The 27,327-nt window shown below is 43.3% G+C and overlaps 1 protein-coding gene across 1 annotated transcript in view; it reads right to left on the minus strand.

The window, feature by feature from the left end:
* Positions 1-1,031: 1,031 nt before the first annotated feature.
* Positions 1,032-27,327, minus strand: part of LOC134529077 (tRNA:m(4)X modification enzyme TRM13 homolog) — a 53,997-nt gene continuing 27,701 nt past the window's right edge. Inside the window, exons 4-8 of the mRNA XM_063362786.1 lie at positions 25,879-26,061; positions 25,083-25,316; positions 22,073-22,194; positions 5,506-5,618; positions 1,032-4,459 (exon numbers count right to left, since the gene is read on the minus strand). Of these exons, the coding sequence (XP_063218856.1) occupies positions 4,252-4,459; positions 5,506-5,618; positions 22,073-22,194; positions 25,083-25,316; positions 25,879-26,061 (860 nt within the window). The 3' untranslated portion in view covers positions 1,032-4,251. The remainder of the gene's footprint in view (positions 4,460-5,505; positions 5,619-22,072; positions 22,195-25,082; positions 25,317-25,878; positions 26,062-27,327) is intronic.

A 27,327-nucleotide genomic window follows, 5' to 3' on the forward strand; every position in this document is an offset into this window, starting at 1 on the left:
GTTGCATCATATCTTGCTATCTTGAATAATGCAGTTTTCTTGCTATAATTCATATTTTTAAATATGTAACCTAATTAAAGGCATGAAAAAACATAAATGATATTCTATAAATTTTTTATGCATTTATTAACTAGTATTAACTAACATACCTCCCGTGGCCACCACCTCGTCGGCAGCAACCCCCGCTAGCGGAACGCACTCGCTCACTCGGCCCATGCAAGTTGAGCGTGAGCCCCAATGCCGATATGCCAACAGCATACCCTGTGTTTCTGTGACCACTCCTTGTAATTTGTCAACCAAGCAATTCAGTGATCACATAACCAAATTAGTGTAAACCCAGTACGTAATGCCCACAAGGGAAAGTGTGATGTGAGACATGTTTGTTGGCCCCTTGAGCGCACCGTGCTTTATGAATGCCCTTAATTTGCAGCCTTGAGCCTAAATTAATTCTCAAAGTAATCTGAGCATGTCACATAATTATAAGAAAGCCAAATTACAGCAAACAGTCTCCAACTTTATTCACATTTTAAAACTAATTATTTACTTTATAATTACAGTAAAACCCTAGTTTGTACCACCCTCGTTGATCTAGATCTCCACATTATCCGGATCAGATTTGTAGACATTTTATTTGTTTACAGAATTTTTTTTTACTATATTAACAAGAATGTAACTATAAGTATGCCAAATATTCACTTTGTAGTTGGATTCAATGTACAGTTCCTGCACTGATGGAAGAATTATGGTAATAAAATGCCTCTTGTTGAGTTTAAGAAAATGCACTAGCTGACCAACATCATGGTGTATTTGGAGCGTCAGCACACCACTTCAGCTGAACTACTAATAATAAAGTGTTTGCGTGACTGTGCTTCATTCAAATGCCATATGTTTCAAATATAAAGTGGACAAATTTTTTGTTACAAAATTATGTGAAAAGTTATTTTATATTATTTAATGTCTTATAACCAATATAGAGCATTATATTATGTATTTTCATTAAAAAAAAACTTTGTTTTTTATTGTAATAAATGATAAGTCTGCTTATTTAAAGAATTTATTGTTGCTTATTACCGTTATTACTTGGATTTTCCTGAATTTTGATCGTCCAGATTGCCTTTGGTCCCAGTTAGATAGACGAAGTTTAACTGTAATTAAAGCATTTTTGGGGCTTTAGCTGCTTCTTTGTGATACAGTAATTAATATGAGGGAATTGTAATGTGTTTAATCTGTAAGATTTCAAGTAAAATTATTCACCTTTCGTCAGGAATCACAATCAGCGTACTATGCTGGAGAGGGACTGTTCACTTGTGAAGCAACTAGTTATTTCTATTCAGTAATCTACAACCTACGAGCCAAGTGAACGCAAGGAATGACGAGCCACAAGCAGCATAACTTCAGTAGACGCACGAGCTAGCCTAGCTCCCTCTTGGACAATCAACACCTTAATTCACTTAGCAAGTCATAGGCCCACCCCGGGTTTCGAACCCAAGACCGCAGGTGACGGCATAACAAAGTCTCCAGCATATAACTGTCAGGAGGAAACCATAGATTGTTACATATGAGCATCTGTTAGTGTAGTTGACATAACAGCAAAACTATGCAACAGATGTCCAAAGCTAGGTCATTTGTCTTGTCGAGCCAGATAGCAGTGTGTAATCCCCTTAATGGTGCATTCAGCAGGCAAAGTGCTCCTGAAACACTACGAGCTTCCATTGGACGTAGCACTGTAGGTTCTACTGAATCAACTGCTTCTACAGTACCTACAGTCCATCTTATCTGGACATTATAGAATTTACTTCTGACAATCATTTCTGTCAACAACTACACATAATTCCACTTAAACTCAGCCTATCTTCCACCTGTTATAACTAGCATTTGGATGAGTATTTTCACACATTTACACCTTAATTATAAGAAAATAATTATTACAATTCAGAAATGTTCAGGTTATGTAGCTGAAATTCACAAGAGACAATTATTAGACAAGTATGGGTAATCTCAATTAGTTTTAAATGTCACTTTAAAAACCCAACTTGGCCTGAGTCAGTTTAGCTATTCATATGAATAAACAAAAGCAGTATAGATTACAGCCTTTCCCCTCGACTTTATTTACCTATTTAAAATGCAGGAACATGCAGGAAAATGCTGGAACTCCCTCTAAAAGATACTGAAAGAATCCCACTGTTATGCAAAAGATTCCTTAGTCAAGTATTGGTCTATATTTGAAAACACAACTAAAGTTATAACAACTTTGAAATGTTCAGTGATATGTATTGACAAGATTTTATGTTGAGTTCCAATAAAACTGAAATAACACCAAAAAGTGTCAAAACAAGCTATAACAATGGAATGCAAAATAAAACCCCATAAAGCACTTAAATGCAACTAGAATCATTAATAAGTACTTTAACGAAACTTAACTCAAACTGTAAAAACATTATCTTTTAATATATGAAAAGCAATAAAAGTCATTTATACAGTTTAAAGTTTGTACCAAAATGTATGGACAAATGGATAGGATAAAAATTTATTTTGCTTTGTTTTTTCTTATATCTCTTACAACTCATTTTTACATTACTAACATTTGTACATTTTTCCAACATGCAAATGCTTGCAGAATTATTTTTACTGTTCACAGTAATTCTGCCTATCATGAGCTTACAACAAATTAATTTACTGTAAAAAATATATTTGTACTATAAAGAACTATGTACTAAGAAACATTTTAATGTCATATCTGTTCAAAAATACACTATCTTATTGAATACATAGAATTTTTTATAAATAAAAACAATAACACTAGAATCACGTGTTTCAATAACTTAATTGACATAAAAATCAAATAATTTAACCTTGTCTTAGAGCAGTCTTAAGAATGTAAACAAAATTAAGATGCTTAGGAACACATACAATAATACCTTAATAGCAATTGATTTCATGCAAAATATGTGTCCATCAATAGTGCCTGTACAGGAACTGTTTTGCCTACTTTACCTTAATTATTTACCTTTGTCATTTTGTGTAGGCTCACGGCACACAATGTAACATTTAAACATTGGAGCAATTAATGGTTCAATTACACATACACATTTTTGTGATTCATCAAATAGAGCCTATATCTCCACTAGACAGATGTACAAACACATTGGAGGGAGTTCTTTTGAAAGAATCCAAGATGAGTGACTTAAAAAAATCCAAGCTGTTAGAAACTTTTATATAATTTAGTGCAAGGAATAAATCTAGGTGAAATGTCTCAACAGAGGCAGAGGGGTAATTAGAGATGGAAACATACAACACACAGTCAAGATGTAAGCAAAGGAAAAGGCCACAGCCTGTTATCAAGAGTGGAGTGATTTTTGGAAACCTGGAAAACCAAAATTGAACCTTCGGACTGCAAGATAAGTGCCTTAACACTGTGTCACATTTCTCTGTGCATTTCATTAAGAAGGTGTAAGTTCTTAAAAACTGAACTGAATAATTATATTCAGCATGAGAATAGTCTTAAAATATAAGTATATTTCACCACAATATAATTTAAGCCATCACATATACATAGAGACCTGAAAATATCGCGGATTCATTTCGTGATAGTCTAGAATCCAAAAACGTTTGCCTTTTTACTGCATCAGTGATTGGGCCACAGTTTATCTGAATGATACTCGGCCAATGAAAAACCTTAAACAAAAGAAGTATCGAATCACTAGCGTCCCAGTTAACAGGCGACACGAGTCAGTAGCCAATGAGCAGATGTAATTTTCCCGAGTGCATAGAGGATCATGGAGTATATCCGACAGGTCATTGAAATCGCGAATTTTTCCGGTCTCTACATATACAAATAAACAGTAATTTGTTAATGACATTATTTGGACAGTTATTTTTTGGTGTGAGTGAATGCAGGACGGATGTGTGGTGTGGGGTGACATGATGAGCTGAAGAAACAATTACATGAATTGGTGGGTGGAATACATTATCTCAGAGCAATATCCACCAAGTTTTATCATTTGAGAAACAATCCAGATCGATCCTGCCAGAAGTTTAATTTGGACTGCCTTGATGGGAGGCATCTAATTGCTCAACACAATTTGTTAAGACATGAAACAATATCAATTTTTTTTAATAGTGCATGCACATAAATATTTTTTTTTCAAAGTTTAATTATTTTTACTTTAAAAGCAAGCACACGCTGTCAAAGTTGCCTAGAACAGCAAGTATAAAAACACAAACAAAGAAAAACAATCTACTTAACACAAGTCAACTCTGCTGAGTTACACTTAATTCAACAGTTTTTGTAGCTAGGGTACACAAACACTCTGGTGAAGTATCTCTTTCAATATAAGACACCAAATTTACAGAAAAACCATTTTCTTTCAAATACTGCAGCCTCCCATAGTCGAAAATCAGTTTACACAGTTGACCAATTTCTTCTCTATCTTTCTGACTGAGCTCCATACGTGCATACCTTAAACAAACCAAAAAAATTAACATTATTTCTTTATAACAAAAATTTTGGGGAAAATGTAACCCTATAGCACCTGACATTATTTGCATAGCCATATGAATATGTATAAGTATATATGATGTCTCAAGATCAACAGAAACTGATGTTTTTCACTTTTCTGAATAATTGAGAAGAACATAACTTTGCACTTCTAACATTAAAAAAAAGTAATCAAGGTCATCAGAAAAGGAGATGCAAAGAGAATTTTTGCTACTCCTTGAATTTAAATGGTAATACTATGTCATTGTAGACAATGTACAGCTTTGTTAGGTAGTACTACGTCACTGTAGACAATGCACAGCTTAGTTAGATAGTACTATGTCACTGTAGCCAATGTACAGCTTAGGTAGTACTATGTCATTGTAGCTGATGCACAGCTTTGTTAGGTAGTAACATGTCATTGTAGCCAATACAGAGCTTTGTCACTGTAGCCAATGCACAGCTTTATTTGGTAGTACTATGTCACTTTAGCCAATGCAGAGCTTGTTAGGTAGTACTATGTCATTGTAGCCAATGTACAGATGTAAAGAGGATACATTTCTATAAAGAGTTACTTGTATTTTGCTTTCCAGAACTTTATCTTTACAAAGTGTGTATTTTTGTACCATTCATAGAAGATTTTTACATTAAAAAATGAACAATAACATTATCAGTTGCAGGCAATGATTTCTGGTATAGATTAAATGTTGATAATTTCTTTAGCACAGCACAGTAAACATTGAAACATCTTGTTTATGACACAAGGAACTCAGTAATGCAACACGGTTTAAGACAACCGGGCCACAGGATTTTATGGTGTTTGCTCGAAACTACTTTTGATAGAAACTCGGTGTTCATAGATTGAAGTTAGTCTGGGAGTTGGGGATCGAGACCATAATTCCTGCTACATGCATGCGATCGCTGCCACTGAGGTCCCCGACCCAACAACGAAATGCCCTTTTTGCATCTGACAATCTTGACATGACTTCACAAAACAGCAGGAACGGCAAGAACACCCAATCACATACCGTCCTCCAGATGTGGCTGGGAACTGTGCAGAAACCTTCCTCCCGAGGCCACAGGTGGCCCAGCTCGCCACGCCGCACAGCAGGGAAAACTCCTCAGCACTGAAGCCTTGGGCCTGAAAACACACCGCCTGGTCTGACTGACGCTGCTGGCTCCCCCAGGTACTGGCACCTACAAGTTTATGTTTATAAAAGATATCAAACTGTTCACATTTCAAGTATAAGTTAGGAACAATGTTCCCTCTTTCACTAATACATTTCCTATGAACTGTAGATGTAAAACAACATAAATAATATACTTTGAATCACACAAACAGCTTTTGACGAAAGTACATTCTATTTCTCTACTTAAATGAGAATGTGCAAGTAGTTTCGCCATGGAGGGTATGTGGCTGCTATTATTGACAAGGATAGGGTGTGACCGGGCAAATGACAGAATGAAGATGACAGAGGAAAAACAAGTGTACAAAGTAGTGACTGTCTCACTACCTACACTAGAGACCTAAACTCACCATGCCCAGTTAAGTTGGTAGACAAGTACAAAAAGCATGGCCCCAACAAGGGTGGGGCTGGGTGTACCCCTAGTTCCAGGGCCCAGCCCTGTTTGTTTGTAAATCTTTAACTATTATATTTTTTTACAAACTAGAAAAAACATATTGAATATATAAAGCTTAGTTTGGACTTATAAAAATAGTAACAACAATATTATACCCTGTATTTTCTGGTTAAATAACAGTCTAAAAAGAGTGTAGGTAAGAAATAACCATGTAATTATAATGTAGCACGTGACAATAAAATAACCCCCCCTCCCCCCACACCCATCCAGATCCCAGGTCCAGGGCTCGTAATTGAATGTGGGGGCCATGACAAAAAGTGTACTGTTTAAATTGCCATTACTGAAATTAAGTTCCATTTAGTTTTACATACAAAATAGTGATTGTAAATTATTGGTTCATGTGTTATGAAACACTATTTTAAATATTTCAAGGGACAGAGAAAATTGGCATAAATAAGGAGAAAGTAGTATTAATAAAGGAAAACACAAATACAATGTAATCAACTTAAATACCAGATCATACTTCTGACTGCATTCACATCCATTTAAAAACAATATCATCAGAATGTAAGTACTGAATACTAAACAATAATTAAAATAAAATGTTTTTATTCTTGACAATTTTATCACATTTGGTAAATGTCATTATTCATTATATAATAAAATTGCCACCATTAATGCCAAACATACGGGTATAAGACTTATACAGTGAAACCTCATTACAAAGTACCTCACTACAAAGAATTTCTCACTTAAAGTATATATTTTTAGGTCCCAAAAAATGTTTTACATTTAGTAACAGTTCAGTATAAAGTACTTTCATTATTAAGTTGTACCAAAAAGGTGGGATTTTTCAAGTACGTTGTAATGATATTTCACTGCATAAAATGTATACATTAATAAAGTACTCAATAAAAATCTATGGTTGCAGAACTATATTATAACTGTTATACATTACTTAAGTTTGTCCGAAACGCGTCAAAACCGATACTAATCCAATTCTTTAACAAAACTGATTTGATACTTTTTGTAAATAATCACAGTGCACGTCTCTAGAAATTTCAATATTTGTTAGAAATCAGATGATAAATTAATAAAATTCTTGATTAAAAAAATTTTGGTAGTTGACAAAAAAAAGTATTTTACCTTATACAAATTTTGCAAAGCACATTACACATTATATTACTTTAAACCTGGACATATGTACTGTCAAATATAGGACGCTAATAAATGAAATGAAATGAAATGAAAAATGAAAGCACTCAAGTATAGCTACACATACTACTAACTGAACAAACACTATTCATGAAAGCCGATTAATAAATACAAATTACGATTTTACCACATTACTAAAAATACGCAGTCTTTTCTTTAAAATATTTAGACCAATTAATTTACAGACATGAAAACATGTAGTGCACTGTGTTCCAAACAAAATATTCACAATAAGATATCAAAGAACAAACAAATAAGGTAAAAATATGAATTTTTGGGCAGTTTTGAAAATATAGCATTTTGCATTGGTTAGTTTTTTTTAATGGTAAATTATTTATTCCTATAGGATAATTAGGAGTATTTAATTTTTAATTTTTTTACTATTATCTGCATTAATAAAAGATTACTTTACTTTTCACCTGCATTTTTTAACTTTAAATAAAAATAAGAATTTTTGGAAAGTTTCGAAAACATGTCAGGTTGCGCTGTTTAGTCTCTAATGATTAAAATGGTGTTTTACAATTTTTGGAAAGTTTCGAAAACATGTCCGGTTGCGCTGTTTAGTTTCTAATGATTAAATTGGTGTTTTACTTATTCCTGTAGGACAGTTTAAAATATTTAATTATTAATTTCATAATAATAGGTTAAGTATCAGCTGGGAATGATTTAATTGAAAATCCAGAAAAATGGGAACACTGGTACATCTCTACGTACAATATCATTTAATATGCAGCTCCCCACCACACTGCCTGGCAGATAAACAAAACAATGCTAAATTTATTTCAACCAACACCATTAGCACATGCCAGCACAGTGTATTGTACTAAAAAAAAAAATTAACAATTTTGAAATAAACATAAAGTATCAACCACTAGATATAAAACTACATGTACTGTTATGTAAAAAATCTTGCATTTGAATGATAACCAAACACAAATAGGGTAAATGCAATAGTTGGAAGCAAAATCCAAACTGAATCAAGCATTGACTAAGTTATCTGTAAAAGTAATTTTTGATGACAATTTGGAACAATCTAGCATTTTATTACACATAAACCACTAAAACTATTAATTTTTATGTCAAATGATGAAACTTGGTGATTAAAAACAAATTTAATGTAATTTAACATTAAATGCTAAAAATAAAATTGAAATAAAATATTTATAACACTTACCATTAACCCCTTCTCAATTTACATCCACTACTTTTCACTGGTAATAATTTGAATTTATGTAAGTAACATTTATGACTCACAAGCTTTAACATAATTTAAGTTAATTTTCTTAACTGACTTACATATCTGGATAAGAACAGTGACTAGCCAGTGGCTGGCCAGACTTACAAAAGGTTGTCCCCACTAGGTAACTGAGCATTCGGCAGCAACCCTTGCATTCTGGTCAGCTCAGGGGCATACCTACGGTTCAGTTACAGATGGAGAGTGGAATTTAACTACTTCCTCATTTTATTGAATAAATTTAGTAAACAGGCTAAATATTTTAAAAAAAATGTACGGTTTGCTGTATCATTGCCTGAGTTCATCACAGATGGATGAGTTGCAGCATCTGCATAATGCATTGTTGAGAGAAAACTACTGGCTCATTGTCACACTCGCAAATAATGTTACTTTGATGCTGGTGGAAGTTACATCTGGGTTGCTTTTGTAAGAGAAGAGTAATATGATCACTCAACAACCTGCTAGGTGACAGTGGAGCTGTGGCAGAATGACAGTGGTGAACAAGTCTCAAGGTGAGGTGGAGCTGTGGCAGAATGACAGTGGTGAACAAGTCTCGAGGTGAGGTGTAGCTGTGGCAGAATGACAGTGGTGAACAAGTCTTGATGTGACAGTGGAGCTGTGGCAGAATGACAGTGGTGAACAAGTCTTGAGGTGAGGTGGAGCTGTGGCAGAATGACAGTGGTGAACAAGTCTTGAGGTGAGGTGGAGCTGTGGCATAATGACAGTGGTGAACAAGTCTCAAGGTGAGGTGGAGCTGTGGCAGAATGACAAGTGGTGAAAAAGTCTCGAGGTGAGGTGGAGCTGTGGCAGAATGACAGTGGTGAACAAGTCTTGATGTGACAGTGGAGCTGTGGCAGAATGACAGTGGTGAACAAGTCTCGATGTGAGGTGGAGCTGTGGCAGAATGACAGTGGTGAACAAGTCTCGAGGTGAGGTGTAGCTGTGGCAAAATGACAGTAGTGGACAAGTCTCGAGGTGAGGTGGAGCTGTGGCAGAATGACAGTGGTGAACAAGTCACGAGGTGAGGTGGAGATGTGGCAGAATGACAGTGGTGAACAAGTCTCGAGGTGAGGTGGAGCTGTGGCAGAATGACAGTGGTGAACAAGTCTCGAGGTGAGGTGGAGCTGTGGCAGAATGACAGTGGTGAACAAGTCTCGAGGTGAGGTGGAGCTGTGGCAGAATGACGGTGGTGAACAAACCTCGAGGTGAGGTGGAGCTGTGGCAGAATGACAGTGGTGAACAAGTCTCGAGGTGAGGTGGAGCTGTGGCAGAATGACAGTGGTGAACAAGTCTCGATGTGAGGTGGAGCTGTGGCAGAATGACAGTGGTGAACAAGTCTCGAGGTGAGGTGTAGCTGTGGCAAAATGACAGTAGTGGACAAGTCTCGAGGTGAGGTGGAGCTGTGGCAGAATGACAGTGGTGAACAAGTCTCGAGGTGAGGTGTAGCTGTGGCAAAATGACAGTGGTGAACAAGTCTTGATGTGACAGTGGAGCTGTGGCAGAATGACAGTGGTGAACAAGTCACGAGGTGAGGTGGAGCTGTGGCAGAATGACAGTGGTGAACAAGTCTCGAGGTGAGGTGGAGCTGTGGCAGAATGACGGTGGTGAACAAACCTCGAGGTGAGGTGGAGCTGTGGCAGAATGACAGTGGTGAACAAGTCTCGAGGTGAGGTGGAGCTGTGGCAGAATGACGGTGGTGAACAAACCTCGAGGTGAGGTGGAGCTGTGGCAGAATGACAGTGGTGAACAAGTCTCGAGGTGAGGTGGAGCTGTGGCAGAATGACAGTGGTGAACAAGTCTCGAGGTGAGGTGGAGCTGTGGCAGAATGACGGTGGTGAACAAACCTCGAGGTGAGGTGGAGCTGTGGCAGAATGACAGTGGTGAACAAGTCTCGAGGTGAGGTGGAGCTGTGGCAGAATGACAGTGGTGAACAAGTCTCGATGTGAGGTGGAGCTGTGGCAGAATGACAGTGGTGAACAAGTCTCGAGGTGAGGTGTAGCTGTGGCAAAATGACAGTAGTGGACAAGTCTCGAGGTGAGGTGGAGCTGTGGCAGAATGACAGTGGTGAACAAGTCTCGAGGTGAGGTGTAGCTGTGGCAAAATGACAGTGGTGAACAAGTCTTGATGTGACAGTGGAGCTGTGGCAGAATGACAGTGGTGAACAAGTCTCGAGGTGAGGTGGAGCTGTGGCAGAATGACAGTGGTGAACAAGTCTCGAGGTGAGGTGGAGCTGTGGCAGAATGACGGTGGTGAACAAACCTCGAGGTGAGGTGGAGCTGTGGCAGAATGACAGTGGTGAACAAGTCTCGAGGTGAGGTGGAGCTGTGGCAGAATGACAGTGGTGGACAAGTCTCGAGGTGAGGTGGAGCTGTGGCAGAATGACAGTGGTGAACAAGTCTCGAGGTGAGGTGGAGCTGTGGCAGAATGACAGTGGTGAACAAGTCTCGAGGTGAGGTGGAGCTGTGGCAGAATGACAGTGGTGAACAAGTCTTGATGTGACAGTGGAGCTGTGGCAGAATGACAGTGGTGAACAAGTCACGAGGTGAGGTGGAGCTGTGGCAGAATGACAGTGGTGAACAAGTCTTGATGTGACAGTGGAGCTGTGGCAGAATGACAGTGGTGAACAAGTCTCGAGGTGAGGTGGAGCTGTGGCAGAATGACAGTGGTGAACAAGTCTCGAGGTGAGGTGGAGCTGTGGCAGAATGACAGTGGTGAACAAGTCTCGAGGTGAGGTGGAGCTGTGGCAGAATGACGGTGGTGAACAAACCTCGAGGTGAGGTGGAGCTGTGGCAGAATGACAGTGGTGAACAAGTCTCGAGGTGAGGTGGAGCTGTGGCAGAATGACAGTGGTGAACAAGTCTCGAGGTGAGGTGGAGCTGTGGCAGAATGACAGTGGTGAACAAGTCTCGAGGTGAGGTGGAGCTGTGGCAGAATGACGGTGGTGAACAAACCTCGAGGTGAGGTGGAGCTGTGGCAGAATGACAGTGGTGAACAAGTCTCGAGGTGAGGTGGAGCTGTGGCAGAATGACAGTGGTGAACAAGTCTCGATGTGAGGTGGAGCTGTGGCAGAATGACAGTGGTGAACAAGTCTCGAGGTGAGGTGTAGCTGTGGCAAAATGACAGTAGTGGACAAGTCTCGAGGTGAGGTGGAGCTGTGGCAGAATGACAGTGGTGAACAAGTCTCGAGGTGAGGTGTAGCTGTGGCAAAATGACAGTGGTGAACAAGTCTTGATGTGACAGTGGAGCTGTGGCAGAATGACAGTGGTGAACAAGTCTCGAGGTGAGGTGGAGCTGTGGCAGAATGACAGTGGTGAACAAGTCTCGAGGTGAGGTGGAGCTGTGGCAGAATGACGGTGGTGAACAAACCTCGAGGTGAGGTGGAGCTGTGGCAGAATGACAGTGGTGAACAAGTCTCGAGGTGAGGTGGAGCTGTGGCAGAATGACAGTGGTGGACAAGTCTCGAGGTGAGGTGGAGCTGTGGCAGAATGACAGTGGTGAACAAGTCTCGAGGTGAGGTGGAGCTGTGGCAGAATGACAGTGGTGAACAAGTCTCGAGGTGAGGTGGAGCTGTGGCAGAATGACAGTGGTGAACAAGTCTTGATGTGACAGTGGAGCTGTGGCAGAATGACAGTGGTGAACAAGTCACGAGGTGAGGTGGAGCTGTGGCAAAATGACAGTAGTGGACAAGTCTCGAGGTGAGGTGGAGCTGTGGCAGAATGACAGTGGTGAACAAGTCTCGAGGTGAGGTGGAGCTGTGGCAGAATGACAGTGGTGAACAAGTCTCGAGGTGAGGTGGAGCTGTGGCAGAATGACAGTGGTGAACAAGTCTTGATGTGACAGTGGAGCTGTGGCAGAATGACAGTGGTGAACAAGTCACGAGGTGAGGTGGAGCTGTGGCAGAATGACAGTGGTGAACAAGTCTTGATGTGACAGTGGAGCTGTGGCAGAATGACAGTGGTGAACAAGTCACGAGGTGAGGTGGAGCTGTGGCAAAATGACAGTAGTGGACAAGTCTCGAGGTGAGGTGGAGCTGTGGCAGAATGACAGTGGTGAACAAGTCACGAGGTGAGGTGGAGCTGTGGCAAAATGACAGTAGTGGACAAGTCTCGAGGTGAGGTGGAGCTGTGGCAGAATGACAGTGGTGAACAAGTCTCGAGGTGAGGTGTAGCTGTGGCAAAATGACAGTGGTGAACAAGTCTCGAGGTGAGGTGGAGCTGTGGCAGAATGACAGTGGTGAACAAGTCTCGATGTGAGGTGGAGCTGTGGCAGAATGACAGTGGTGAACAAGTCTCGAGGTGAGGTGTAGCTGTGGCAAAATGACAGTAGTGGACAAGTCTCGAGGTGAGGTGGAGCTGTGGCAGAATGACAGTGGTGAACAAGTCTCGAGGTGAGGTGTAGCTGTGGCAAAATGACAGTGGTGAACAAGTCTCGAGGTGAGGTGGAGCTGTGGCAGAATGACAGTGGTGAACAAGTCTCGAGGTGAGGTGGAGCTGTGGCAGAATGACAGTGGTGAACAAGTCTCGAGGTGAGGTGGAGCTGTGGCAGAATGACAGTGGTGAACAAGTCTTGATGTGACAGTGGAGCTGTGGCAGAATGACAGTGGTGAACAAGTCACGAGGTGAGGTGGAGCTGTGGCAAAATGACAGTAGTGGACAAGTCTCGAGGTGAGGTGGAGCTGTGGCAGAATGACAGTGGTGAACAAGTCTCGAGGTGAGGTGGAGCTGTGGCAGAATGACAGTGGTGAACAAGTCTCGAGGTGAGGTGGAGCTGTGGCAGAATGACAGTGGTGAACAAGTCTTGATGTGACAGTGGAGCTGTGGCAGAATGACAGTGGTGAACAAGTCACGAGGTGAGGTGGAGCTGTGGCAGAATGACAGTGGTGAACAAGTCTTGATGTGACAGTGGAGCTGTGGCAGAATGACAGTGGTGAACAAGTCACGAGGTGAGGTGGAGCTGTGGCAAAATGACAGTAGTGGACAAGTCACGAGGTGAGGTGGAGATGTGGCAGAATGACAGTGGTGAACAAGTCACGAGGTGAGGTGGAGCTGTGGCAAAATGACAGTAGTGGACAAGTCTCGAGGTGAGGTGGAGCTGTGGCAGAATGACAGTGGTGAACAAGTCTCGAGGTGAGGTGGAGCTGTGGCAGAATGACAGTGGTGAACAAGTCTCGAGGTGAGGTGGAGCTGTGGCAGAATGACAGTGGTGAACAAGTCTTGATGTGACAGTGGAGCTGTGGCAGAATGACAGTGGTGAACAAGTCTCGAGGTGAGGTGTAGCTGTGGCAAAATGACAGTAGTGGACAAGTCTCGAGGTGAGGTGGAGCTGTGGCAGAATGACAGTGGTGAACAAGTCACGAGGTGAGGTGGAGCTGTGGCAGAATGACGGTGGTGAACAAGTCTCGAGGTGAGGTGGAGCTGTGGCAGAATGACAGTGGTGAACAAGTCTCGATGTGAGGTGGAGCTGTGGCAGAATGACAGTGGTGAACAAGTCTCGAGGTGAGGTGTAGCTGTGGCAAAATGACAGTAGTGGACAAGTCTCGAGGTGAGGTGGAGCTGTGGCAGAATGACAGTGGTGAACAAGTCACGAGGTGAGGTCGAGCTGTGGCAGAATGACAGTGGTGAACAAGTCTCGAGGTGAGGTGGAGCTGTGGCAAAATGACAGTAGTGAACAAGTCTCGAGGTGAGGTGGAGCTGTGGCAGAATGACAGTGGTGAACAAGTTTCGAGGTGAGGTGGAGCTGTGGCAAAATGACAGTGGTGAACAAGTCTTGATGTGACAGTGGAGCTGTGGCAGAATGACAGTGGTGAACAAGTCTCGAGGTGAGGTGTAGCTGTGGCAAAATGACAGTGGTGAACAAGTCTTGATGTGACAGTGGAGCTGTGGCAGAATGACAGTGGTGAACAAGTCTCGAGGTGAGGTGGAGCTGTGGCAGAATGACAGTGGTGAACAAGTCTCGAGGTGAGGTGGAGCTGTGGCAGAATGACGGTGGTGAACAAACCTCGAGGTGAGGTGGAGCTGTGGCAGAATGACAGTGGTGAACAAGTCTCGAGGTGAGGTGGAGCTGTGGCAGAATGACAGTGGTGGACAAGTCTCGAGGTGAGGTGGAGCTGTGGCAGAATGACAGTGGTGAACAAGTCTCGAGGTGAGGTGGAGCTGTGGCAGAATGACAGTGGTGAACAAGTCTCGAGGTGAGGTGGAGCTGTGGCAGAATGACAGTGGTGAACAAGTCTTGATGTGACAGTGGAGCTGTGGCAGAATGACAGTGGTGAACAAGTCACGAGGTGAGGTGGAGCTGTGGCAGAATGACAGTGGTGAACAAGTCTTGATGTGACAGTGGAGCTGTGGCAGAATGACAGTGGTGAACAAGTCTCGAGGTGAGGTGGAGCTGTGGCAGAATGACAGTGGTGAACAAGTCTCGAGGTGAGGTGGAGCTGTGGCAGAATGACAGTGGTGAACAAGTCTCGAGGTGAGGTGGAGCTGTGGCAGAATGACGGTGGTGAACAAACCTCGAGGTGAGGTGGAGCTGTGGCAGAATGACAGTGGTGAACAAGTCTCGAGGTGAGGTGGAGCTGTGGCAGAATGACAGTGGTGAACAAGTCTCGAGGTGAGGTGGAGCTGTGGCAGAATGACAGTGGTGAACAAGTCTCGAGGTGAGGTGGAGCTGTGGCAGAATGACAGTGGTGAACAAGTCTCGAGGTGAGGTGGAGCTGTGGCAGAATGACGGTGGTGAACAAACCTCGAGGTGAGGTGGAGCTGTGGCAGAATGACAGTGGTGAACAAGTCTCGAGGTGAGGTGGAGCTGTGGCAGAATGACAGTGGTGAACAAACCTCGAGGTGAGGTGGAGCTGTGGCAGAATGACAGTGGTGAACAAGTCTCGAGGTGAGGTGGAGCTGTGGCAGAATGACGGTGGTGAACAAACCTCGAGGTGAGGTGGAGCTGTGGCAGAATGACAGTGGTGAATAAGTCTCGAGGTGAGGTGGAGCTGTGGCAGAATGACGGTGGTGAACAAACCTCGAGGTGAGGTGGAGCTGTGGCAGAATGACAGTGGTGAACAAGTCTCGAGGTGAGGTGGAGCTGTGGCAGAATGACAGTGGTGAACAAACCTCGAGGTGAGGTGGAGCTGTGGCAGAATGACAGTGGTGAACAAGTCTCGAGGTGAGGTGGAGCTGTGGCAGAATGACAGTGGTGAACAAGTCTCGAGGTGAGGTGGAGCTGTGGCAGAATGACGGTGGTGAACAAACCTCGAGGTGAGGTGGAGCTGTGGCAGAATGACAGTGGTGAACAAGTCTCGAGGTGAGGTGGAGCTGTGGCAGAATGACAGTGGTGAACAAGTCTCGATGTGAGGTGGAGCTGTGGCAGAATGACAGTGGTGAACAAGTCTCGAGGTGAGGTGTAGCTGTGGCAAAATGACAGTAGTGGACAAGTCTCGAGGTGAGGTGGAGCTGTGGCAGAATGACAGTGGTGAACAAGTCTCGAGGTGAGGTGTAGCTGTGGCAAAATGACAGTGGTGAACAAGTCTTGATGTGACAGTGGAGCTGTGGCAGAATGACAGTGGTGAACAAGTCTCGAGGTGAGGTGGAGCTGTGGCAGAATGACAGTGGTGAACAAGTCTCGAGGTGAGGTGGAGCTGTGGCAGAATGACGGTGGTGAACAAACCTCGAGGTGAGGTGGAGCTGTGGCAGAATGACAGTGGTGAACAAGTCTCGAGGTGAGGTGGAGCTGTGGCAGAATGACAGTGGTGGACAAGTCTCGAGGTGAGGTGGAGCTGTGGCAGAATGACAGTGGTGAACAAGTCTCGAGGTGAGGTGGAGCTGTGGCAGAATGACAGTGGTGAACAAGTCTCGAGGTGAGGTGGAGCTGTGGCAGAATGACAGTGGTGAACAAGTCTTGATGTGACAGTGGAGCTGTGGCAGAATGACAGTGGTGAACAAGTCACGAGGTGAGGTGGAGCTGTGGCAAAATGACAGTAGTGGACAAGTCTCGAGGTGAGGTGGAGCTGTGGCAGAATGACAGTGGTGAACAAGTCTCGAGGTGAGGTGGAGCTGTGGCAGAATGACAGTGGTGAACAAGTCTCGAGGTGAGGTGGAGCTGTGGCAGAATGACAGTGGTGAACAAGTCTTGATGTGACAGTGGAGCTGTGGCAGAATGACAGTGGTGAACAAGTCACGAGGTGAGGTGGAGCTGTGGCAGAATGACAGTGGTGAACAAGTCTTGATGTGACAGTGGAGCTGTGGCAGAATGACAGTGGTGAACAAGTCACGAGGTGAGGTGGAGCTGTGGCAAAATGACAGTAGTGGACAAGTCTCGAGGTGAGGTGGAGCTGTGGCAGAATGACAGTGGTGAACAAGTCACGAGGTGAGGTGGAGCTGTGGCAAAATGACAGTAGTGGACAAGTCTCGAGGTGAGGTGGAGCTGTGGCAGAATGACAGTGGTGAACAAGTCTCGAGGTGAGGTGTAGCTGTGGCAAAATGACAGTGGTGAACAAGTCTCGAGGTGAGGTGGAGCTGTGGCAGAATGACAGTGGTGAACAAGTCTCGATGTGAGGTGGAGCTGTGGCAGAATGACAGTGGTGAACAAGTCTCGAGGTGAGGTGTAGCTGTGGCAAAATGACAGTAGTGGACAAGTCTCGAGGTGAGGTGGAGCTGTGGCAGAATGACAGTGGTGAACAAGTCACGAGGTGAGGTGGAGCTGTGGCAGAATGACGGTGGTGAACAAGTCTCGAGGTGAGGTGGAGCTGTGGCAGAATGACAGTGGTGAACAAGTCTCGATGTGAGGTGGAGCTGTGGCAGAATGACAGTGGTGAACAAGTCTCGAGGTGAGGTGTAGCTGTGGCAAAATGACAGTAGTGGACAAGTCTCGAGGTGAGGTGGAGCTGTGGCAGAATGACAGTGGTGAACAAGTCACGAGGTGAGGTGGAGCTGTGGCAGAATGACAGTGGTGAACAAGTCTCGAGGTGAGGTGGAGCTGTGGCAAAATGACAGTAGTGAACAAGTCTCGAGGTGAGGTGGAGCTGTGGCAGAATGACAGTGGTGAACAAGTTTCGAGGTGAGGTGGAGCTGTGGCAAAATGACAGTGGTGAACAAGTCTTGATGTGACAGTGGAGCTGTGGCAGAATGACAGTGGTGAACAAGTCTCGAGGTGAGGTGTAGCTGTGGCAAAATGACAGTGGTGAACAAGTCTTGATGTGACAGTGGAGCTGTGGCAGAATGACAGTGGTGAACAAGTCTCGAGGTGAGGTGGAGCTGTGGCAGAATGACAGTGGTGAACAAGTCTCGAGGTGAGGTGGAGCTGTGGCAGAATGACGGTGGTGAACAAACCTCGAGGTGAGGTGGAGCTGTGGCAGAATGACAGTGGTGAACAAGTCTCGAGGTGAGGTGGAGCTGTGGCAGAATGACAGTGGTGGACAAGTCTCGAGGTGAGGTGGAGCTGTGGCAGAATGACAGTGGTGAACAAGTCTCGAGGTGAGGTGGAGCTGTGGCAGAATGACAGTGGTGAACAAGTCTCGAGGTGAGGTGGAGCTGTGGCAGAATGACAGTGGTGAACAAGTCTTGATGTGACAGTGGAGCTGTGGCAGAATGACAGTGGTGAACAAGTCATGAGGTGAGGTGGAGCTGTGGCAGAATGACAGTGGTGAACAAGTCTTGATGTGACAGTGGAGCTGTGGCAGAATGACAGTGGTGAACAAGTCTCGAGGTGAGGTGGAGCTGTGGCAGAATGACAGTGGTGAACAAGTCTCGAGGTGAGGTGGAGCTGTGGCAGAATGACAGTGGTGAACAAGTCTCGAGGTGAGGTGGAGCTGTGGCAGAATGACGGTGGTGAACAAACCTCGAGGTGAGGTGGAGCTGTGGCAGAATGACAGTGGTGAACAAGTCTCGAGGTGAGGTGGAGCTGTGGCAGAATGACAGTGGTGAACAAGTCTCGAGGTGAGGTGGAGCTGTGGCAGAATGACAGTGGTGAACAAGTCTCGAGGTGAGGTGGAGCTGTGGCAGAATGACAGTGGTGAACAAGTCTCGAGGTGAGGTGGAGCTGTGGCAGAATGACGGTGGTGAACAAACCTCGAGGTGAGGTGGAGCTGTGGCAGAATGACAGTGGTGAACAAGTCTCGAGGTGAGGTGGAGCTGTGGCAGAATGACAGTGGTGAACAAACCTCGAGGTGAGGTGGAGCTGTGGCAGAATGACAGTGGTGAACAAGTCTCGAGGTGAGGTGGAGCTGTGGCAGAATGACGGTGGTGAACAAACCTCGAGGTGAGGTGGAGCTGTGGCAGAATGACAGTGGTGAATAAGTCTCGAGGTGAGGTGGAGCTGTGGCAGAATGACGGTGGTGAACAAACCTCGAGGTGAGGTGGAGCTGTGGCAGAATGACAGTGGTGAACAAGTCTCGAGGTGAGGTGGAGCTGTGGCAGAATGACAGTGGTGAACAAACCTCGAGGTGAGGTGGAGCTGTGGCAGAATGACAGTGGTGAACAAGTCTCGAGGTGAGGTGGAGCTGTGGCAGAATGACAGTGGTGAACAAGTCTCGAGGTGAGGTGGAGCTGTGGCAGAATGACGGTGGTGAACAAACCTCGAGGTGAGGTGGAGCTGTGGCAGAATGACAGTGGTGAACAAGTCTCGAGGTGAGGTGGAGCTGTGGCAGAATGACAGTGGTGAACAAGTCTCGATGTGAGGTGGAGCTGTGGCAGAATGACAGTGGTGAACAAGTCTCGAGGTGAGGTGGAGCTGTGGCAGAATGACGGTGGTGAACAAACCTCGAGGTGAGGTGGAGCTGTGGCAGAATGACAGTGGTGAATAAGTCTCGAGGTGAGGTGGAGCTGTGGCAGAATGACGGTGGTGAACAAACCTCGAGGTGAGGTGGAGCTGTGGCAGAATGACAGTGGTGAACAAGTCTCGAGGTGAGGTGGAGCTGTGGCAGAATGACAGTGGTGAACAAACCTCGAGGTGAGGTGGAGCTGTGGCAGAATGACAGTGGTGAACAAGTCTCGAGGTGAGGTGGAGCTGTGGCAGAATGACAGTGGTGAACAAGTCTCGAGGTGAGGTGGAGCTGTGGCAGAATGACGGTGGTGAACAAACCTCGAGGTGAGGTGGAGCTGTGGCAGAATGACAGTGGTGAACAAGTCTCGAGGTGAGGTGGAGCTGTGGCAGAATGACAGTGGTGAACAAGTCTCGATGTGAGGTGGAGCTGTGGCAGAATGACAGTGGTGAACAAGTCTCGAGGTGAGGTGTAGCTGTGGCAAAATGACAGTAGTGGACAAGTCTCGAGGTGAGGTGGAGCTGTGGCAGAATGACAGTGGTGAACAAGTCTCGAGGTGAGGTGTAGCTGTGGCAAAATGACAGTGGTGAACAAGTCTTGATGTGACAGTGGAGCTGTGGCAGAATGACAGTGGTGAACAAGTCTCGAGGTGAGGTGGAGCTGTGGCAGAATGACAGTGGTGAACAAGTCTCGAGGTGAGGTGGAGCTGTGGCAGAATGACGGTGGTGAACAAACCTCGAGGTGAGGTGGAGCTGTGGCAGAATGACAGTGGTGAACAAGTCTCGAGGTGAGGTGGAGCTGTGGCAGAATGACAGTGGTGGACAAGTCTCGAGGTGAGGTGGAGCTGTGGCAGAATGACAGTGGTGAACAAGTCTCGAGGTGAGGTGGAGCTGTGGCAGAATGACAGTGGTGAACAAGTCTCGAGGTGAGGTGGAGCTGTGGCAGAATGACAGTGGTGAACAAGTCTTGATGTGACAGTGGAGCTGTGGCAGAATGACAGTGGTGAACAAGTCACGAGGTGAGGTGGAGCTGTGGCAAAATGACAGTAGTGGACAAGTCTCGAGGTGAGGTGGAGCTGTGGCAGAATGACAGTGGTGAACAAGTCTCGAGGTGAGGTGGAGCTGTGGCAGAATGACAGTGGTGAACAAGTCTCGAGGTGAGGTGGAGCTGTGGCAGAATGACAGTGGTGAACAAGTCTTGATGTGACAGTGGAGCTGTGGCAGAATGACAGTGGTGAACAAGTCACGAGGTGAGGTGGAGCTGTGGCAGAATGACAGTGGTGAACAAGTCTTGATGTGACAGTGGAGCTGTGGCAGAATGACAGTGGTGAACAAGTCACGAGGTGAGGTGGAGCTGTGGCAAAATGACAGTAGTGGACAAGTCTCGAGGTGAGGTGGAGCTGTGGCAGAATGACAGTGGTGAACAAGTCACGAGGTGAGGTGGAGCTGTGGCAAAATGACAGTAGTGGACAAGTCTCGAGGTGAGGTGGAGCTGTGGCAGAATGACAGTGGTGAACAAGTCTCGAGGTGAGGTGTAGCTGTGGCAAAATGACAGTGGTGAACAAGTCTCGAGGTGAGGTGGAGCTGTGGCAGAATGACAGTGGTGAACAAGTCTCGATGTGAGGTGGAGCTGTGGCAGAATGACAGTGGTGAACAAGTCTCGAGTTGAGGTGTAGCTGTGGCAAAATGACAGTAGTGGACAAGTCTCGAGGTGAGGTGGAGCTGTGGCAGAATGACAGTGGTGAACAAGTCACGAGGTGAGGTGGAGCTGTGGCAGAATGACGGTGGTGAACAAGTCTCGAGGTGAGGTGGAGCTGTGGCAGAATGACAGTGGTGAACAAGTCTCGATGTGAGGTGGAGCTGTGGCAGAATGACAGTGGTGAACAAGTCTCGAGGTGAGGTGTAGCTGTGGCAAAATGACAGTAGTGGACAAGTCTCGAGGTGAGGTGGAGCTGTGGCAGAATGACAGTGGTGAACAAGTCACGAGGTGAGGTGGAGCTGTGGCAGAATGACAGTGGTGAACAAGTCTCGAGGTGAGGTGGAGCTGTGGCAAAATGACAGTAGTGAACAAGTCTCGAGGTGAGGTGGAGCTGTGGCAGAATGACAGTGGTGAACAAGTCACGAGGTGAGGTGGAGCTGTGGCAGAATGACAGTGGTGAACAAGTCTCGAGGTGAGGTGGAGCTGTGGCAAAATGACAGTGGTGAACAAACCTCGAGGTGAGGTAGAGCTGTGGCAGAATGCCAGTGGTGAACAAGTCTCAACGTGAGGTGGAGCTGTGGCAGAATGACGGTGGTGAACAAGTCTCTAGGTGACAGTGGAGCAGTGGCAGAATTACAGTGGTGAATAAGTCTCAAGTGTCTTGAGATTACTACACTGTGCCAATCTATGATCTATTTTATTTATTTTGGATTGAAGTTTAAATGATAATGAATAAGTCACTGGATACAGATTCATACCACAACCAAATTTTGAGGGACTAGGGCAGGAGTTGACCAAGGCTTCTGGCAAAGAATAATTGTCGTACTATCCAGGTATGACCACGGCAAAAAAAAAAAAAAAAAGTACAACCAAAATCAAAATGGCTGTACCAGAATTAAAACCTGAGTCCTCCCGATTTCAAGTTTGGTTTTTCACCACTAAGTTTCACCACTCAGTTGGTGTCAGCAAAACTACCCACATGCACACAGTCAGAGGCTATTCTAGAAAAAAAAAATCCCCACATTCATTTGAATACCAAAATCCATCACCAAAAACTAACACATGAAAACTAATGCAAAAAATGCAACAAAAATCAACCCGATCCACTTAAGCAACGTACCAAAACGAAATTTTTGCCAGTATACGATGGCCAGTTGCAACGGTGATGACAACAGAAAGACATCACGATTCCGGTCAGCTTTTCTTTATCAGCACTCGATATCAAACAATTCAGTGCCATATCTAGAATCAAAATCACAGAGTTTAAGCAGAAAACACTAACTCACAAGTACACACATTAATCATCATACTACTTTTAAGGAATAATAATGGGAGTGATTAAATTTCCATTCAAGTATAGTATACTCCAGACTATCCAGGTGCTTGTTAACAGGTTTGCAAGTTAATCGTGCCATATTTCATTTCCACAAATAATGTGACAAATCATTAAACAATATTTTGCTTTATCCTCAATTGCTATTCACTTCCTTCATTCTATATTTATTTCCGATGACACCAGAGTGTTCAGTCAACTTTTATATTCTGCCATCCCGCATGTCAGCAGCAGCTCTGGAGGGTAAAGTCAGAAGCTTTCAGGGCTAGTTTACCTCACATCTGCTAGGATTTGCTAGAGGCAAACAAATCATGGCAGAAATGTATTTAAGAGCAGAGTTGGAATTAACGTTAATAGTCTAATGAAATTTTCGAATAAAAGAAAATGTTAAGTTTTACCTTTTTTAAATCTTATTACAACTGAAAAATATATCCTATATCAATAACATTATTATTTTGTAATTTAGAAATGTTGGTAGCTCCTACTTAGAAATGATATGCCCAAGCTCTCTTATGTAAACAGTGAGGTACATGAATTTTAAAAAATTAATTTTAGTTTGTTTAGTTTCAAAATTTATTAAAATGTACTTGAAATGTATTTAGACATATATTTATACTGTAAATTAATTTTAGTGGGAGTAGTGTCTTGATTAAATGGTAGTCAGCAAACACACGTACCTGATTGGAAAAAAAATTATTTTGAATAGCGCTATTTTGATCAGCGCTCTGTTTTACTGGAACGATTAAAAGCGTTGCATCGAGAGGCAGGTGTTACAGTGTTTGTCTAGATAGTTAGGATAAAACAATTTCAATCAGTTGTTATTATACTGCTTTAACCGTGTTTTTCGGTTATCTTGCCAGTCATTACCCCGGATAATCGGGAGTCTACTGTATTTAAAAAATAACAAATTACTATGATTTAAAGGATGTAGAAAGAAGTAAGAAACTATTATACAGCCAAGCACAGACTAGGAGAAAAGAAAGGGGTCAAACAGTTGAAATGATAAACGAAGAAGGAAGAATGGTGGAGACGGAAGAGGTAAATGTAATGTGGGGTAGTTATTTTGAAACGCTGCTAAACCCAGATGGGAATAAGAATGAAGAAACAGATGAGCAGGAAGTATTTTCAAAGTTGTAAGATGAGAATATCACATGGAAAGAGGTAGAGTAAGCACTGAAAAGGATGAAGAATGGCAAAGCTCCAGGTATGGACGAGCTAACAGTAGAAATGATAAGAGCAGCAGTAGAAGTAGGAATTTTTTTGGCTATATAGTGTTTTGAGGTGTGTTTGGAGAGAAAAATGCATACCAGAGGACTGGAGTAAAGGGATAATAGTGCCAATGTTTAAGAAAAGAGACAGGAAAATGTGTGTAAACTATAGGGGAATAAAAAAACCTGATATTTTCCATACGACAACTGATGGGAAATATCTAGTAATAATATTCCTGGATGTGGAGAAGGCGCATGACAATGTGAAAAGGCAGTATGTTTGGCAAGCTATGAAAGAGGCTGGGATTAAATAAGAGTTAATAAGTAGAGTGAGGAGTATGTATAGGTGGAACACAAGCGGTGTGGACCTGGGGGAGGAATGATGAAGCGGTTCAAACAATTCAAAGGAGTGAAGCAGGGTAGTGCACTGTGCCCACTGCTATTTATCATTGTGTTGAAGAGAATTATTAGGAGCGTGGAAGAAAATATTGAGGAAGAAAAGGTGAAGGCCATGCTATTAGTTGATGAATCGACAAAGGAAGGTGAGGTGCCAGAACAACTAAAAGCATAGAGCGAGGAAGTGAGGAAATGTGGTATGAGAGACAGCAGTAAAAAGAGTGAAGTGATGGTTATGACAAGGAACAAAAATGAAGTAAGGAAGTAAGGAGATGTATTGAATTAGATGGTGTTGAGTTGAAACAAGTGAAATCCTTTAAGTATGTATAAAGGGTATTGGAGGGAGGGAAAAAAAACAAGGAGGAAATTGTAAGGAGAGGGCAAACAACAAGGAGATGCATTCTATAGGCATATGAGGGATCTGGTATGGAAGAGGGCGGGCCATTAAAATGCAAACAAGTGTTGTAAAATATCTACTGTGTGCCCATAGTCCCTTATGGAGCAGATATTTTAAATAAGAGAGATATTACTAAGATCAGAGCAATAGAAATGACGTTTATGAGAAGTATGTTAGCGGTTATAAGGCGTGATAGGATTAGGAATTACATGGTGCAAGTAACAGCAAGAGTACAGGACTTCAATGAGATCATTGAAGAGGCAAGAATGAGATGGTATGGCCATGTCCAGAGGATGGGAAAAGAGAGGCTGCCTAGGAAAATGATGGAGTTGAAGTACTCAGGAAGAAGACCCCAAAGAATTCCAACGGGGAGGTGGGAATAGCAGGTAGTTATGGAGTACACAAGATATGAGAAGACTGGAATAAACTGAAGGATAAGAATTTTTTGAGTGAGAGGGCGATAGAGGCATTTTAATTTGCTGACACAGCCACAGGCTGGAGGCAGTTGATGATTGATGATTGATGGTTGATGATTGATGGATGATGTTTCATGATGATTGATGAAGATTATGATGAAAATGATCATAAGGAGGATGAAGATGGATATGAAGATGGATATGATGAAGATGAAGATGATGATGATGATGATGAAGATGGATATGTGGATGTAGATGATGATGATGAAGATGAAGATGATGATGACGATGATGAAAATGATATGTTACGGTAAGAGTATTGAGACAACACTGCATCTGGTACAAACAGCAAGCAGAAAATGTAACTAATAAACAATTACCTCCAGCTGCACCACACAAGTGTTTTGCCACACCTACAATGTGTTCGGAGTTGCCAATGTCCATACTGCTGATGCACAAATCTGCAATATCAGCTCGCACACGACGAATCACAGGGTAGCCTTCATCTTTCAGCTTGTTTTCAAACTTATGACGATGGCTTGCATAGTCAACCAAAAGAATCATACAATCCGTAGTATTGCACAATGCTTTACTCAACCAGTAGCTCAGCTGACCTGAATACAAAGACAAAAACTAAACAAACCCCCAAACTTGATGATCAATAATACTGCCCAGTTGGCAATTAAAATCTTAACAAATAAAAATAAATAATAGGTACATAAATACTACAGTTTAAATGTCAAACATCCAAGCAAAACAAACAAAACAACGGAAATAAGCTTAATCAAAAATCCCAAACAGTAATTTTGAACGGCAGTCTGAAACCCAAATTTTAAAAAAGGAAGAGAAAATTATTTATATCATCTGTTATTTACGTTAGTGCAGTCCACGCACGAACCAAGAAAGTTCAAACCAAGACTCGAAAATTCTTAATGCGTGCTGCCTGGTTAACAGCTACTAAAAGATTAAGTTAACAAGGCTGATGGCCACAATAAATTCACTTCCAACAGACATGCTCATAGGCAGAGGGGAAGGGATTCGAGGAAAGGAAAGGAGGGGAATAGATACACGACCATGGAGAAGGGGAAAGGAATTGCCTCGACCCAGTAGTGACGTCATGATGCAGCAGAATGTTCAAATGTCTGCTGATTCCCCTTACTGCCAACTCCAGCTTACCTCTCCCAGCTCCAAACTCAACAAAACATGTTCTGTCTCTCAGTAAACCCAACTTGTCCATATGGCCAATCAACGAAGAGTTTTGTATTAGATGTTTTCGGGTGGACGGTCCAAACTCTTCCATTCTTAGTTTCTCAGCTAATGCTGGATGAGACATTACAGCCTTGTGAACGCTTGGTATTGCTGTTACAAAAGAAAAAAAATTCTATATATAGATGTGCACACACTGTAAGCTTGTTTTAAAATATTAGTTCTGCATAACTGTACATAAAATCTGCAGATTATTCTCGCGTGAGACAGGCACACAGTAGGGCTTCGCAGTAGCCTGGTGAATGGACCAGTGATATGAGATGAAGATTGAACAACAGAACATGGTGAGGAAACAGGAGAACCATAAAAGAACCTTAGCACACTAGTGTTTGTCGTACCGCTCATAAAGGAATCCCAGTCCACAAACTAAGCCCTCTGGGGTTTTGCACCAAACCAAAGACTCTATTGGTTGGAGGTTAATAGCACGAGCCAACCATGGGCCTAGTTTTGTAGTATGTACTCAACAGTGATCTCATAAAAGTAAATCAATTTTTAATTACAAAAATTAATTCACACAATAATCAATTACAAGTGAGCAAAGCATTAAGAGAGATGTGACTTAAAATTTAGTGATCATCAAAGTTTAAATGCACGTTTTATGTTTAATGTATAAAAAACCCCACAGAAGAATAGCAAATGTCAAAAATGTAAAACATGAGAAAGTCCTGGTTGATGTCATTACCCCCATAGAAGAAAGTATTCAATGGATTAGTGCCTTTTAAGTAAAACAACTGGAAATGTTTTCAATTTAGTAGCACTCCTGATACATGGCTGCTTCAAATACAATGGATTTTCCGTAATTATTATTGATTTAGATGTTCATTCAAGGAATTACAGTGTGTTAGTAATGTATTATAGAAACAAAGAAATTTAAAGACAAGTCAGAAATACTGTGTGTATATCAACGTTTCGCACAGTAAATCTCGCACATATAGCTGGTTGGCTGTTGGTGCAATAATTTTGGTAAAATCCAGTTTAGTCTAATGCACTAAAACTTACAATAAGTGTGATACAAAAAATTATCCTCAAGGAGAGTTAATGATCCAAGCATGCAATACTTGCCTTATCAAATGTTAATAAGGTAGACATTTTATAAAATAACTTACATAAATATTAATCCTGATACTTGTTTAGTTTTTTACTAAGGGTTTTTTTAGGCCTTGGTAATTTTAAACTATTAACTGAATGTATTAGCTCATTACTGTATAAGTGTGTTAATTATTTTGTAGTGTGTGTTTTTTGACATAAACTTTACCACATTTTATTATTTGCATCAAAGTGATTACTGATGGATGTGCTGGGAAGCTGACAGCACTGCTGATGCAACATTAAGGTTTCTCAATCGGGATCAACCATAAC

This window comes from Bacillus rossius, chromosome 2 (assembly GCF_032445375.1).
Source record: "Bacillus rossius redtenbacheri isolate Brsri chromosome 2, Brsri_v3, whole genome shotgun sequence".
NCBI lineage: Eukaryota > Metazoa > Arthropoda > Insecta > Phasmatodea > Bacillidae > Bacillus > Bacillus rossius.